At 41.4% G+C, this 15,631-nt stretch overlaps 1 protein-coding gene across 6 annotated transcripts in view; it reads right to left on the reverse strand.

Annotated features, from left to right (window-relative positions):
- Positions 1-69: 69 nt before the first annotated feature.
- Positions 70-15,631, reverse strand: part of KANK4 (KN motif and ankyrin repeat domains 4) — a 63,872-nt gene continuing 48,310 nt past the window's right edge. For all 6 annotated transcript variants that reach the window (XM_081193678.1, XM_081193679.1, XM_081193675.1 and 3 more), the window contains exons 5-10: positions 12,488-12,712; positions 10,822-10,909; positions 9,345-9,564; positions 5,636-5,778; positions 3,681-3,881; positions 70-431 (exon numbers count right to left, since the gene is read on the reverse strand). In XM_081193678.1, the coding sequence (XP_081049804.1) occupies positions 330-431; positions 3,681-3,881; positions 5,636-5,778; positions 9,345-9,564; positions 10,822-10,909; positions 12,488-12,712 (979 nt within the window). In that variant the 3' untranslated portion in view covers positions 70-329. The remainder of the gene's footprint in view (positions 432-3,680; positions 3,882-5,635; positions 5,779-9,344; positions 9,565-10,821; positions 10,910-12,487; positions 12,713-15,631) is intronic.

Genomic DNA, 15,631 nt, shown 5'->3' on the forward strand with positions numbered 1-15,631 from the left:
TAGTTATTCAAGCTTTGAGAAACAAAAAAAGATAAGCTCAAAGCTGAAGAAGAGACAAGACAACTTGACTTGTGGAAGCAATTACTATTAAGAAAAGGCAAAGAAATAATCTAACCATTATTTGTGCCACTGGTCAGAGGTTAAGGCTATAAAAGCAGGTTTAAGGGAGTGACTCATTCATTAGAAATGTATGCAAATAGCTGACATAGTTCCGCCTTTCCGTAAGTAGAGAAATCAGCAGTTATCAGCTATGATCATGGGCATATAAATTGGTTACAGAGCTGGGTAAAATAATGAGTCTTTTGTTATCGGTTTCCCATTCCATCACTTTATGTATTCAGAGGCCGACTGTGCTGTATGTGGCTCCGAAGGAACTCTGCAATTTCCGTGTGGGCAGATTTCAAAGCTATGGACAAAGCAGAATTACCAGCCTACATGAAGGAGAGAAAAAAAGGAGATTATTATTATGCCACCACTCTACGTTTAGACTTAACGTATTTTTATGTGTATTAGACGAAGTTTTTTGACTCAAAAATCATGTCAAAAAACTGGAGTTGTTTTATACATGGATAGTTGTGGGCTGCCAGTCATCTGGTTGGTGGGCGTGCAACTCCCCCCCCCCCCATGCATCAGTGGGAAGTGCGTGTTTTCCGCAATGGCGTGGAGGGGAAGCTGCCAGCCATCTCCCCTCATTTTCTTTAAATTTAGTCCCCCAAAATAGTCTTATACATGGGGGTGTTTTATACACAGAAAAATACGGTAAGTCTAAAGCTGTACATACTGTTAAATAAAAAAAAGAAACCACCACCCACATTTATAACAACAGAGCACCTTCTCCAAAGGAGCAAGCACATTATTTTTTCTAAGCTATGCCTACACACTGCCCAGGCTTACGCCCAGAGAGGTCACTTTGGTGCTGCTAATGCAGCAAAAACAATGTGGAAAGCAGCAATTAAGATTTATTGCTCCCTGCAGCCACAGCAGGCGCTGTGATTCTCCAGTGGTTTGACTTCACCTCTAGAGGTGCACTCCATTGTCTCCTGAGACAGATGGATGCCAACAATGGCAGACTTTGACATAAAGACTCCCAGCCCATTGGGTGAGATTTCATAGCAATTATGAATCAGCATCTTTCAATGGCAGCCTTCCGGATTAGGCATTTGAAGTATTGCAAACAATCACATTTCACTTTATTGACCCCACTTTTTGGCAGACAGAACACAAGGCAAGTCTCATTTTGCAGAAAACAAACAAAAACCAAATACAAAAACCCCCAGGTCTTCTAACAGTACAGCAGAGTGAATTGCTCATTAACAGAGCAGGTCCTTTATAATAGCATATTAGCACTAAATTTCATGTGGAATCAACACGATGTTGATGGTCTCCAGTTGCATCCATGTACATGCAGTTAAAAGCTTATTGTAAGTCACAGCCCTGCTTCAAGAGTTGTTTGGCTTGGAAATTCTGCTTAAATACCAGGCCGTTTCACTGTGAGGCAAAGCTTGATGGGACACATCTGGATCCAATTAATTATAGCATTTTCTCTAGTTTCTGCCAGCATAAGTAAACCTTTCTTCCTGTGATATAAACTAAACAATGGAAAGAGATAAACTGCTGCAGATTTAGTCTACCTGGGGTACTTTTCATATGATTTGAATTCACGCCACATCAGATCAACTCAGGATAAATTACCTAGAGATCAGCTTGGTAGGTTTTGACTGACACTTCCCTAATAATCTATTGGTCGGGTGAAGAACCTATGGCCAACTGGGCATACTTGCTCAGGTCGATGGAAACTGCAGTCAACATCTGCAGGGACATAGGTTATTCATCCCTAATCTAAACATTAAAAAGCCTAAATTCCCAGTTGGATTTTATTAACATGGCAGGGCAGCCACCCGCAAAATACAGAAGGAAGTGAAAGCCAGACTGGTTCACATTGACCTAGACTTTGATTCAAATTCTTGCTAAGCCATAGAATTTCAGAGACAATGGATGTTCTGAAAGCCCTGTAAAAATACAGGAATAGAGAGCCTATCTGTTGCTGTTAGTATTTATTAAAAACTTCCTCAAATGACCAAAGTGTTCTTTTTTAAGCCTACACTAATTTAAAGAAGTGGCTGTTAAGTAGTAGTAACAACAGGAGAACTGTGGCCATGTTGCGGAAGTAGAAGGGAGACCAGTACACACAAAATAAATATTAAACAGGCCACTTCTTTTGTTGAAAGGGCATACAAACCAACTGGGTCAGGGAGGTCAACCAAACCAACTTGCTGTATAACCACAAGTTGGCCTGTGTAAATCATCCATAGGGCAAGCTGAAAACTAACACAAATTGACTCTTCTCAAAACTGAGACCTCAATGTTCAGTATTTATTGAATAGTGGGTAAAAGGAGAATAATTTGAAACTCCCTGCTTGAGTCTTGAAGAATCTAAAGAACCCCTAGAGCCATTTTAAGCCCATCTCACACCCCTTAGGTTGAAAATAATATGTTTATGCCATATTGCTACTCAAATTAATTAAGATTGATCTAAAATTGCTCTATCCAGTTTGGATAAAATTTGCTGTATCCTCAGCTCTGTGCCCAAGAGTTGTGGCAAACAGAGTACAGTGGTACCTCGGGTTAAGAACTTAATTCATTCTGGAGGTCTGTTTTTAACCTGAAACTGTTCTTAACCTAAGGTACCACTTTAGCTAATGGGGCCTCCCGCTGCTGCCGCACGATTTCTGTTCTCATCCTGAAGCAAAGTTCTTAACCCAAGGTACTATTTCTGGGTTAGCGGAGTCTGTAACCTGAAGCATCTGTAACCCGAGGTACCACGTATCTTGGCTAAAAATAGGCCAATCATTGACAGAGGTATTTTCTTTCACAGCCCTGCAAGGAAGCAGCAGCTAGCAACAGCTCATGAGGTTAGGTTTTAAGAGTGAGTGGCAAAAACTGGAATGCCATTGGCAAGGGTAGGAGGAAAGGTAGGCACAAGCTTATAAATGCGAGGAGATCCAGTCCCAATAGCAACTTAATTGGTTGACCTATAGACAAGTGCACAGCTTGGCCAATAATAATAAATGGTATCATTCAAAACTAGATCCTCCCTCAGTAAACCTCTGCCTGTGTGTGAGGCAGCAGCCTGTTAACCTTTGCTCAGTTTATAAGGAAAATGAGACAGGAATCTCATTTGCCTTTTAAGGAGCAGTAAATTTCAGCTTGAAATTTGTTTTCCCAGACTAGAGCATGCGTCCCTGTACATCAGTCTTGTTGTATCATGAGTTTTGTAGTCAACAGTCACTACATACATTGTTCTCAAGCAGTTTTTGCTCACTGTTGTACTGTACCATGGGATCCGTATTCTTATAGAAACACATACAGTTGGCCTGTGCATGCACGCTACAGCTAAAAAAAAAACCATAATGCTGTGTCACAGTGAGCAAAAGTTAGGTCAGGAACTACACTGTTTAACAAGGACCCTTGTACAGATCTGACAGTCAAGTCAAGAGCAGCTCTGTCAGAAGAAACCTGAATTTCTATAAGGTTGCTAGCAATTTCAGGAAAAAACCTCATTATTGGTTCCCAAATTTTATGTTAAAACTCGTTTGAGATAGTATTTAACAGCATGCTTAGTTTTAACATGGTTTGAAATTGCGGGTCCTTATAATTTGGCAAGCATTTATCTCTCTCACCTTGTCAATCAATGCAGCATCACAACTTGGATGGGTCAAGAGAAGCTTCACAATTTCGATGTTACCATACTGAGAAGCAACCATCAGTGGTGACAAACCAGCATCATCCTGAAGGTTTACATCAGCGCCACATGACAACAAGGCTTTCACCATATCTTCTCTATCATGGCTCACCCCCAGAATTAAGGCAGTCTGGCCTCCCTAGAAAAGAATCAGAAGCAAGAGAGAGAGAGAGAATTAGTTTTTGTATACAGTGGTGCCTCGCAAGACGAAAAGAATCCGTTCTGTGATTCTCTTCGTCTAGCGGTATTTTGGCCTTGCGAAGCAAGCCCATTGAAGGATTAGCAGATTAGCGCTATTAGCGGCTTTTAGCGGCTTATCTGCTGATCAGATCAGCTGATAAGCGGCTTAGAAAAAGGGGGGAGGGGAAAAAACCAGCAGGAACTCGCAAGACATTGTCGTCTTGCGAAGCAAGCCCATAGGAAATTCGTTTTGCGAAGCACCTCTAAAACGGAAAACTCTTTCGTCTAGCGAGTTTTCCGTCTTGCGAGGCATTCGTCTTGCGGGGCACCACTGTACTATTTCTTATTCTCTCAGTGAAGAAAATCACCAACATTTGTAGCCCGATCTTTAAGGAGGAAAATGGTCCAAGATGGCGAAGGATATAAGGAAGACATGAAAACATGGTGCACTCCGATTCTTTAGTGAATGTTGTACTCCCATCTCTTCATTCTCTCAAAGCTATTTTTTGTGTGTTGCCCAATCTCTGACGAAGCTTCAGAGTTGTGGCTGCCATTTTGTTGAATTATGGGAAGGAAAAAGATTAGAAAAAAAGCTCATAATCTCCCTGCTGATAAATATATGTAGCCACTCTAAGATAGCAATGTAAGATAAGCCGATGAAATTTTGTTGGTCTGTAGATATGAGCAAAATAATTTAGCCAAGTGTGATACAGGAGACCCTGTTTACAGCACCAACCCTCTGAAGCAGATTTTGAGGGTAAGCAGAGGTCTGGAAAAGAGGATTAGATGAATTCATGGAGGACAGGGATACCAATGGCTACTGAGATCTTATGATGAAGGACTGTGTGTAAATCAAATACATGCATACTAGCCATGATGACTATGTTCGCCTCCACAATTGGAGGCAGCGATGCTTCTGATCAGATGCTGGAACCCATGGGAGGGGAACATGCTGTTGTGCTCAAATCCTGCTTGCTGGTTTCCCACAGGCAAATGTTCAACCACCGTGAGATGAGGATGCTGGACTGCATCAGCCACTGGTCTGATCCAGCAGGCTCTTCTTATGTTCTTATGTATTATTATTATTAAATTTTATTTATACCCTGCCCTCCCCAGCCAAGACCGGGCTCAGGGTAGCTAACACCGGTATAAAAACAATTGATTGAAATACAACTTAAAAACAAGATTAAAATACAACATTAAAATGCAGCCTCATTTCAGTAGGAACTCAAATCAAAAACTTTTTTGGGAAAGAAAATGTCAAGTCTTCACCAAGGCCAACTATCCAGACTGGTCCTACGTGGGCCAGAAAAAAGCCAGGGGAGTCCCCAAATAGGAGTTCCAACGCAGGAAGAAGGAAAAAGGAAGAGGGGGAGGCGATCAATTTGATTCCAAGCCAAAGGCCAGGCGGAACAACTCTGTCTTACAGGCCCTGTGGAAAGAAATCAGATCCTGCAGGGCCCTGGTCTCATGAGACAGAGTGTTCTACCAGGCCAGAGCCAGTGTTGAAAAGGCCCTGGGCTCTTGCTGAATCTAATCTGATATTACAAATATTGTGGCATCTTGATCATGTAAGCAAAGACTGACATTTCAGCACAATATTGTTAAATAAACGTTTTATGAGTCTAGATACCCATGATCACTTTTTTTATATAAAAAAGCCTTTTGGTGTCTGTAACTCAAAACAAAATGTAGTGACACATTTCAGCATACCTGACTTGCCCGTATATTAACATTGCCTTCTTTCAAGAGCTTCGTGACCACGTCCATTTCTTCATCGGTTTCTGCTGATGCAAGTGGTGTGATCATTACTGCTGTATACCCAGCTTTGTTTTGATGGTCCACATCACAGACACCTAAACAAGAGGCAACATTTTTCATCTATCTATATCTACCAGGAGTCAAAGAAGCGCAAGGCACGTGAAGCAATATTCTTATTTAATTTACTTGTATCTCAGAGATCAGCCTTCACCAATGCGTAATCCTCCAGATTACAATTAGCTCCACAATGAATGGAAATTAGCTTGCTAGGGCTGATTTGGAGGACAGCGGGCTGGCAAAAGGTTGCCATAGACAGTGCCTTACAGTGCAATCCTATATATGTCTACTTAGAAGTATGCCCCATTGTTTTCACTGGTATTTATTCCCATGTAAATGCGTACAGGATTGCAGCCTTAAACACATAAATATTTATCACGAATCTGTTTTTTAAAAAGACAATCAGCAACAGATTGTACAGATAACTGTGAAGACCAAGACTTTGATTCCTGTTAGAGCAAAGACTCTGGAAACAAAATATGGAGAAGTTACGGCGACAGAAGGGAACACACTCCTTGCATTTTCTACAGCTTCTCAGAATATAGTCAGGACCATGCATGCCTTCTGTAACCACGACCCCGTTTGCACAATTTGTTATGCTGGAATAATGATGATTCCACTCCCTTCAGCTTTTGACTTGTTTGGACAGTTTAAGGGAAAAGACTCAAAAGCTCAAATGGGATAAATGGCAAAATCAGGGGCTCAATTCAGCTCATTGTCACACCAGAACAAGGTCCATTCTACATTCACTGACAACACTGGCTGGGGGGGGGGAGAGGTCATTGGGCCACTCATGAAGCAATTTCACCAATACTTTACTGATAACTGCATCAGAAAAGATCCCTACGCCAGTCTCGGAAGGGGCAAATTGGTCCTAACAACACTTTCCTCTCATCCCTAGAGAAATTTGGTGGCCTGTATATGACCCAAGACAGTTTATAAGGGGATAGGCGTGAAATACCTTGGTTATGGAGAATGATATTTTATTCAATATGCCTTGTACTAAATATGTACACTATGTGTTGGATTTGCTAGAAAGGCATATGGGAACAGGAGCTGGCTACCTTGGGAGTAAAAGGGAAATACACATTGATTAGCCCTAGCCACAGATTGCTCATGTGGAGGGCATTAGCATGATTACTTGGAGTGGGGTTGTGCCCTTCACGCTGCCATTGATGTTGCTTCCTCTTCCTCAAATAGCCATGTGCGTCACCCACACTTGTCTGAAGAGAAACCACAGTAGTCAAGCTCTTGCTCCTGTGTGGGACCTCTGCATTATCAGGACACCAGAACAGGCAGGTTCTGGTGTCCTGAACAGCCTCTGTTCATGCAGAGGCCCTACACACACACCTAGGGCAATGCACGGTTGCTTCTGGAAGAATTCCTCAGGGTGGGGCTAAAAGCATTCCCCGCCCCTGGTTCCATGGGTGATGCCCAGCAGGCAAGTATAATGCATGAATAAGGCTATTGTCTCTGGCTTATGGTGAGAGTTTTCCTCATACTCCTTGGCATCAGACCTTGGCTGTCTTAACTTCAAAGGAAGATGTAGGTGTGCAAAAGGAAACAGGTGACTAAAGGATGGGAAAGAAACTGGAAGAAAGAAGTTCAACGGTAGAGCACATACTTCGCATGTATAAAGTCCCAGGTTCAGTGTCTTCTCCAAACAAAAGATCTCAAGCAGCAGGGTTGGCAAAGACCTCTGTTTGGAGAGTTGCGCCCAGGCAGAGCAGACAGTACCAAGTTTTTTCTTAAGGTTTGCATCATTGCTAGAACTCCAGGGCATGCTATTATTTTCCTTCTTTCATAGACTTGAAATGAGTTAGTATTTAAAACTCAGTGTGTAGCTTTGAATATAATTGCCCGGGGGCATCTACCAAGAGAACAAAACAACCTTGTTTCAATATTCTGGGGTGGCTTGGAAGTCTTAGTGCAACAATTGATTTATAGACACATATGATAATATGCCATTCTTCTAACATTTTACAGGTTGTCATGCCAACCAGGAAATCAAAGAGCTTCTTTCTTCTTGCTGGAAAATACATGCATGTTTACTGGATAAAAATCTTGTAGGACATTTTACTCTTTCACATCTGACCTGACAGGCCAACCGTTTAGAATGCAGTTTTTATTGCTGAACTCTAGCTTCCCATTTCAGTTTATAAGTAGCAATCCTCGATTATGAAGTACAGTCATGCCTACTGTGAATGTTACAGCATAGAATATTTCACAGTCCACCCCCCCCCCGAATTTTGGGTGAGGGGATGTGTAAAACAGCCTGTGTTGGAGCCCTAACTCTGTTATGCTCTCGCGCCTTAGAGGTCTGTAATTTTCTACCACAATTTTGGGGTTTCAGGTGTCAACTGAAAACACTTTTGTAACTCTTTTGCAATCTGATGAATAGAAGATTACTTCCTTAGCAGCAATGCATGCATCTGTGTCTGAATTACTTGCTATAGTAGGTGTTGTTGTTTTTAGTTTGTACACGTTTTTAGCTATGTCTGGATGCATTTTGCCTAGATATTTTTTTTAATGTACATCACCCCGAGTTCTTTTTGAGGAAGGTTGCATCTATAAGTATCCTAAATAAATAAACAGAAGTCAGCCATATCTATATTTGAGGGCTGATTGACCCTTTATATAGTAAATATACCTACCGCATATATAATTTAGATCTAACTGCGTAAATGGAGGGACACGGGTGGCACTGTGGGTTAAACCACAGAGTATAGGACTTGCTAATCAGAAGGTCAGCGGTTCGCGGTGAGCTCCCGTTGCTCGGTCCCTGCTCCTGCAAACCTAGCAGTTTGAAAGCACGCCAGTGCAAGTAGATAAATAGGTATCGCTCGGGCGGGAAGGTAAACGGCGTTTCCATGCGCTGCTCTGGTTCGCCATAAGTGGCTTAGTCATGCTGGCCACATGACCCAGAAGCCGTACGCTGGCTCCCTCAGCCAATAAAGCAAGATGAGTGCCGCAACCCCAGAGTCGGCCACGACTGGACCTAATGGTCAGGGGTCCCTTTACCTTTACGTAAATGGAAATACAGTGCATCTCAGCATAGTGTGACCTGTGTGCCTGCTCAGTGTGCTATCTAGGGGCTAACTGTTGACGGGCAATTTCAAGGCCCTGTTATCCTTTCCTCTAACACTCTGTCTTTCAACCCAATTTCGGTTGAACAGGCCTTCAAACAGAAGACTCCTTCAGGAATGCTTCCAAGCTTATGCCGGCCATTAAGAATCTATCCTTCTGTAATCACCAAATTCTGATTTTACATTTTTATATGGTTTTATGTATGATCGTTGTCAATCATTATGATATTTTAAAAGGAATAATGGTATATAAATATTTTTATACACCAAAGGAAAATAAGCAGAAAGCAGTAAATCAGGATACAATGCCAGCCCCCCCTTTGCTACGGAGTGTGGACAAGATCAAAGCATAATGCAGGGAAGCCAGAGAGAAGATTACTGCAATTAAGGGAAAAGAAAACAAGTACCCAGTTGGGCCGTAAGAACTGAGATTGAAAAAGCAGTTTCAGGGAGAGTGTTGAAAGCAGAACAAATGGACATAATTTTCAGCTCCGAAAAAGCAATTAGGGGATTCTTACCTGTCTCTAAAAGAAGCTTCACAATCCGAAAGTTGGAATGAGAAACACTGTAATGAAGTGCTGTGTTGCCATTCCCATCAGCCAAGTTCACAATTATATTCTCTAACTGTGGATGAATTGCCTCAACCTCTTGGAGGTAAGCTGCCACAATTTCAGGGCTGGAGGATTTCCTGCTTGAGATTCGGAACCACTCCTGGCAGATGGTGCTTAAAACGTGCCTCTAAAAAAGAGACCGACAGCTGATTTAGTCCAACAATGAGGGTATTCAAAACTCTTTAACAACGTTTTTGTGCTTGAAACTCACAGCCAAACCGTTAGTGCCTCCCATTCACCTCTGGGGACCAAGAAAGTTCTCAGATTTCAGTCCATATAGTAACTTACTGCTCTAGGTAAAAAACTTCCTCCATGGAACAGCACTGTGAGATGCCAAGATGAGATGATAGCTCTTGCCAGAGCACCTCTGCTAGATCTGATAGGAGAGTTCAACAACATCTGGATGGCTGCATGCTCCCCAGCCTTGTTGAATCTTAATTCTATTATAGTTTAATGTGCTGTTCCACTGCTTGGGCAGGCTGCAAAAAGCAATCTATAACTGAGACATAATAAATAAATCTATGCATATTTAAACTTGCCTTGTTATGAAATCCTGCTATGGTAGCAGACCAGCACAACATCTTTTCAGTAGCTACTGGACTGATTTGAGTTTTGAGAGATGCAGTGTTGCGGCCAACTAAGTGTAGACCCATTGAAATTCATGAACTGAAGCTAGTCATATCCATTAATATAAATGGGCTTACTCTGAGAATAACTAATGTTGAATACAACCCAGTTAGTAACACTGGATACAATCTAGCAAAGAGCATTAATACACAATGCTGTACACTCCAAATGAATGGGAGCCAACCATGTAGTACAGAGAGGGCTAAAATCTAGAAGCCCAAAGGTTCAGTCTCCGTCTCCTCAGATGCCCACAGATGTAACCTTTTCCCCCCAAGTTCTATCCTGACATCTGCTTTGTGATGATAAATGCAATGGGTTTAAGATGTGGAAAGGTTTTATTATGGTTGATCGCTGCAAATGAATAAACTATATAAAACAAACTTTATTTGGGGAAATGTGTCTTTTACTTCCCTACACCATTTATCAAAACTAGCATTTCATTAATTTAGATTTTGAAAATTGGGAATTCGAAGTTAACCATAACACACCAGTGAAAAGCTGGTGCTAGTATGCCAGGGACAGCTCGGTCAGTAAAGCATGAGACTCTTAATCTCAGGGTTGTGGGTCTCAGCCCCACATTAGGCAAGAGATTCCTGCATTGCAGGGGAATGGACCAGACGACCCTCATGGTCCCTTCCAACTTTACAATTCTATTATTCTCTGAGTTGACCATTAACCAAAAATTATCACTGAGAAGGTTCTTAAATTAAGCTGAAACAGAGAGGTGCTCAAAATACAACAGGAAAAATATCAGTACCAGTAATTTGTCCTTTGTGGTTCTTATTTCTGGCAGGTGTTTGCTCAAGATCTGGCATCCTTTCAGAAAATCTGTAGAGGGTTTAAATCTGAAAACGAAAAACATCTTTGTGGATTCACTGTAAAAATAAAATGTGCAAAAACACAGCTTCTTCTCTTTTTTAAGAATAAGATTAGGAAAAATAAATGAATACTGATGGGGGAAGGACCTTATAGCAAAACTGCTCCTCTGCCCCCTACTACTATTCAATAACTCTCTTTTTTATATGCAACTACAGTGGTACCTCGGGTTACAGACGCTTCAAGTTACAGACGCTTCAGGTTACAGACTCCGCTAACCCAGAAATAGTACCTCGGGTTAAGAACTTTGCTTCTGGATGAGAACAGAAATCGCGCAGCAGCGGTGCAGCGGCAGCGGGAGGCCCCATTAGCTAAAGTGCTGCTTCAGGTTAAGAACAGTTTCAGGTTAAGAACGGACCTCCAGAATGAATTAAGTTCTTAACCCGAGGTACCAAAGTATATAATTGAAAGGAGGCTAATGGGCTGCCCACTTCCTTATAAACCATGTATTGAAAAGGTACTGGCCACAAGGCAATACATTGTTAACTTAAGACACTAGATTTAAGAATGGTTCATTTTGTGGTCATTATTTCTGGTATGTAGTGTGGGCAGTATTAGCTTAGAACATTGGTAATTTCCAGCTCATCAAGGCCTTCCCCACCCCCAAGACAAAGCCTTTCCCCACAGAACGACAGGCCCACCAGGGGGTGTTGTGAGAATAAAATGAGGAGGGGGAGAGTTCCTTGAAGGAAAGAAGGGATATAAATGTAATAAATACAGGTTACTTGAGAAACTACCCTGTTTCTTATATACCCAAAAGGTTACTGTGTTTTGCATTAGTGTTTCTCTTTCAAGTCTCCAAACTACCAGAAACCCACTCCACTGTAACTCAGAGCAGGGCCTCCCGTGTGGCTGCCCGTTGTGTTCAACTGTGTCCCTGTTGACATACATCAGGGGTCTATTATTTGTACTTTCTGGAAACAACTGATAGCATTTTTGTTTCAACAAGCTCTTGCAGCTCTCTTAGGTGTACATTTTGTGTTGCTTTTAAACCAATCCTTTGTAGTGGTTGTTTTGGTTTTAAAATTTATTTTTAGCTGGGCTTTTTTGTTTGTTATGTTTGTAAATCACTTTGAAAAACAAGCAGAAAATGATTCATAAATGAATAATCACAATACCTTGTCTTCAGTGTTAATTCAAATGCCTTATAGCTCATAACAACTTGGATTTTATTAATGTTTCTCTCAAATACATTATTACACCTGCTGAAAGCAGAATGGAGCAGAAACGACTACTGATTGTCTGCAGGAATTGTACATGTTCACATTACGTTCCAGGAGCTTTGCTGAAACACCAGCTGCATCAGGCACCTCCTACCTCTAAACTGTGCCAGCTGGTCATTACAAAAGCAACTGTTTAGGAATTGGGGCCAGAGTTTGATTTTTCCTCTTCCCTCCCTGTTTGTGTGTGTGTGTGATTTTTTTATTTATTTAGATTTTAAGCTTGCAGTCAGGGGCTGTTAATTGATTCCATGTAAGCCACTCTGGGAGCTTTTAAAGCTAAAAAATGGGGTACAAATGCTCTAAATAAATAACAAGAACCATTACCTGTCTGCCTTGTGCTGTGTGCTTGGTCGTGTGGTTCCCTCTTGCTCTCCGGGGTCTTCTTTCCTTGCGTAATGGGCAGTTCCAGAAGCTCTTTGTTCACTTTCATTGCCATCTTCACCCCATCTATGCTCATCATTGCCACACTTTCTCTCAGTCTCACTATCTGAATTCCCTTCTGAGGAGCTTTCTTCACAACTGGAATCTTCACTGGATGTGGTTTCGTAACTGGGTGAGGACAGCAGGCATTATTCAGCTTTCCTTCTGTCCGAGAACCAGAGAGCTATAAGCAAAATTGGTGGGCCCTAGGCCCAAAACCCTCTTAAATTTGAAATCCCAGGCTGTGCAAGCCAGGGATTTTTATTTTTATTTGCCAGGACATAAGTAATCTCAGAAGCATGCAAGTTTTTGCTAATTCAAAAGGAATTGGCCTCTTGTGGTTTCAATACCAGTATTATTGCTTGCTTTCCAACTACCATGACGTGGCTCATTCATAATACTTTTATGGATCTGTGCCATAAATGTGAGATTGAGGTGAGGTGACATTGCATAATTTCCAGAATGGGGATTATAGGCACTGATGCCAAGGGAAGAACCTGGCATACAATTCTACATGACAACTATGCACATGTCATTGACATCTTTCTCACTGCAAGACTAATATTTAAAACCAATAGCAAAGCAATATTGGTGTCTTAACAACTCTTAGCTTTCTGATTTATGTCCCCAGCTATGACACACATGTTTAATGCTTCCATTACAATAAGGAGAATATATCTGAATTCTACTTTACATTGTTTTGGAAAGTATTGTCCCTAAATCAGGGAATGATCCACAAACTTGCGCTCTACTAAGAGCTCCCCAACCTTTTCACTCTAAGCTCCAACACATTTGAAGTCCTGCTTCCACATCGCCCAGCAGCTGTGAAATAACAGTTAAAGCAGCCACAACAGCTCCTGGACAGAACTGGAAGCAGATAGCCACTGTACCTAGGGATGAGGGATATATGTAGTGTTGTTCACATTTTAATGCAAAAATATGTCATTTTCACCTCTATAAACAATACAGTACACAAATCAAAATGCAGCTATCCACCAAATTTGTGCTTCTTTGAATTCTGCTGTTCAGTTCTCCAACTATATGTGTACAAAAATGCATTTATTTGGGAAAGCACATGAAAATACTTCTATTACTGAATATAGCACACCAAAATGCCTTATATCAGGGGAAATTGTATACCAAAATGTGTATATTGGGAGAAATACACAATAAAATGCTGGTTTACTATTGTTTTTAATTGCACACTGATGCAGAAATGTGGAGAACTGTCCCTTAAGGCTGGAAAAATGAGAAACTGAAAGAAATCAAAATTAAAGATTCATTCATCTCTATCTGTACCTGGCTGGTGAGACTGTTATAAGTGGCCAAAGGTTGTGTTGGAGATTGTTGCATGGCTATTATGTCAAAAAACAAGCCACTGGGTTTGCTAAGGTTTGGCTAGGTATTCTGTTAGTACTACAGATTGGGGGCCATCCCCTTCAGGATGAATTACATTGCTTTTTCATTTTATTCAAATACATTTTCTCCCATGTAGAACTTAAAACATTTTACTAGCATTAGTGCATTTTCAAAGTAAAATGATAAAGTTACCACCTATATATCAAAGCACTTAGAAGCCAATGGTGACTGTTTGCTAAATCACTTCTAAGGGTTGTCCCTTTAAAACTACTTTACCAGATGCTTAGGGAAGAAAAGGTGTTAGTCCTCACTCTCAAGATTTTGACCTGAGATGGGGAGGATAGACTATGAAATATACAGGGCACAGACACCAAACAAGTATTGTAATATTTGTAGTGAAGTTTGGGCAGGTACAGATGTCCATGTGGACATGGACTGATAGCAACATGTAGACATGCTAATAATCTGTTTCAATGATTTGTGATATATTTTGCATTTTATGAATGTCGTATCATTGATATTGAGCTGTTCACTTTTTTTAAAAAAAGATGGTAGTATAGAAGTTTTTTGCAAATAAATTAATGTATTTAAACACATGGCCACAAGCTACCTTTGATTCCAATATTCCACCTTTCAAGGAAGTTGCAAGCGATTGCAGCATTAATCTACAGCTACAAATGTCCGGCTTCCTACATGGTTTCTGTCATGGCTCTGTGAGTTTACAAGCAACTACTACACAGCAAACAGCCAGTCCACTTGGATTTGGAACTGGTGAGGAGAGATGCGCACGGCAGATGGCAGAAGATCTGGTTTACAGGGAAGGTGGGCAAAGTTGATGAATCTTTCTTAAAACCAACTTGCCTTTTGCACCAGAAACCAAGAGCTGTGGGGTTGCCTAGATACAGTGGTACCTCAGGATGCGAACGAGATCCGTTCTGGAGCCCCGTTCGCATTCTGAAGCAAACGCAACCTGCGTCCATGTGTGTGCGGGTTGCGTTTTGCCGCTTCCGCGCACGCGTGACATTATTTTGACCATCTGTGCATGCGCGTGACGAAACCCAGAAGTAACGTGCTTTGTTACGTCTGGGTCGCCGTGGAGTGCAACCCGATAATACTTAATTTGAAGCACATTTATCCCGAGGTATGACTGTATATGGAAGCTTAAATTAGCACAGTGCCTTTACACCACAGCCAACCATGGCAGTAGTTATTTAAGATTGTGTGCCAAACAACATTCTAGTAATGGGAAGCTGAGTCTTCTGAATAAAAGGTTCACTGGCATTTTTTTTAAAGTCTATTTGTAAAAGAGAGTGAAAAAATATCTAAGTTCAGATTGTTTTGTTCTTTCTACAGAAATCGAGAGAACTCCAAATTGCAAGCTAGTTCCAGTGATTTCCTGGCTTTTGGTGTCACTGCTTACTGTAAGTCTGTTTCCTAGCCTACTCACTCAGTGCTAAGGTTACCATTCCTTTTGTGAAGTTTGCGGTGATTTTCAGCTTTCGTTTATATTAGCGTAGTACTTTTCAATACTTCTGCTAACAACCTATGTCATGGGTAGTCAAACTAAGGCCTGGGGGCCGGATGCGGCCCAATCACCTCAATCCGGCCTGCAGACGGTCTGGGAATCAGCATTTTTTTATGAGTCGAATGTTTCCTTTTGTTTAAAATGCATCTCTGGGTTATTGGTGG

This window comes from Podarcis bocagei (assembly GCF_964188305.1).
Source record: "Podarcis bocagei genome assembly, chromosome: 5".
NCBI classification, from domain to species: Eukaryota; Metazoa; Chordata; class Lepidosauria; order Squamata; family Lacertidae; genus Podarcis; species Podarcis bocagei.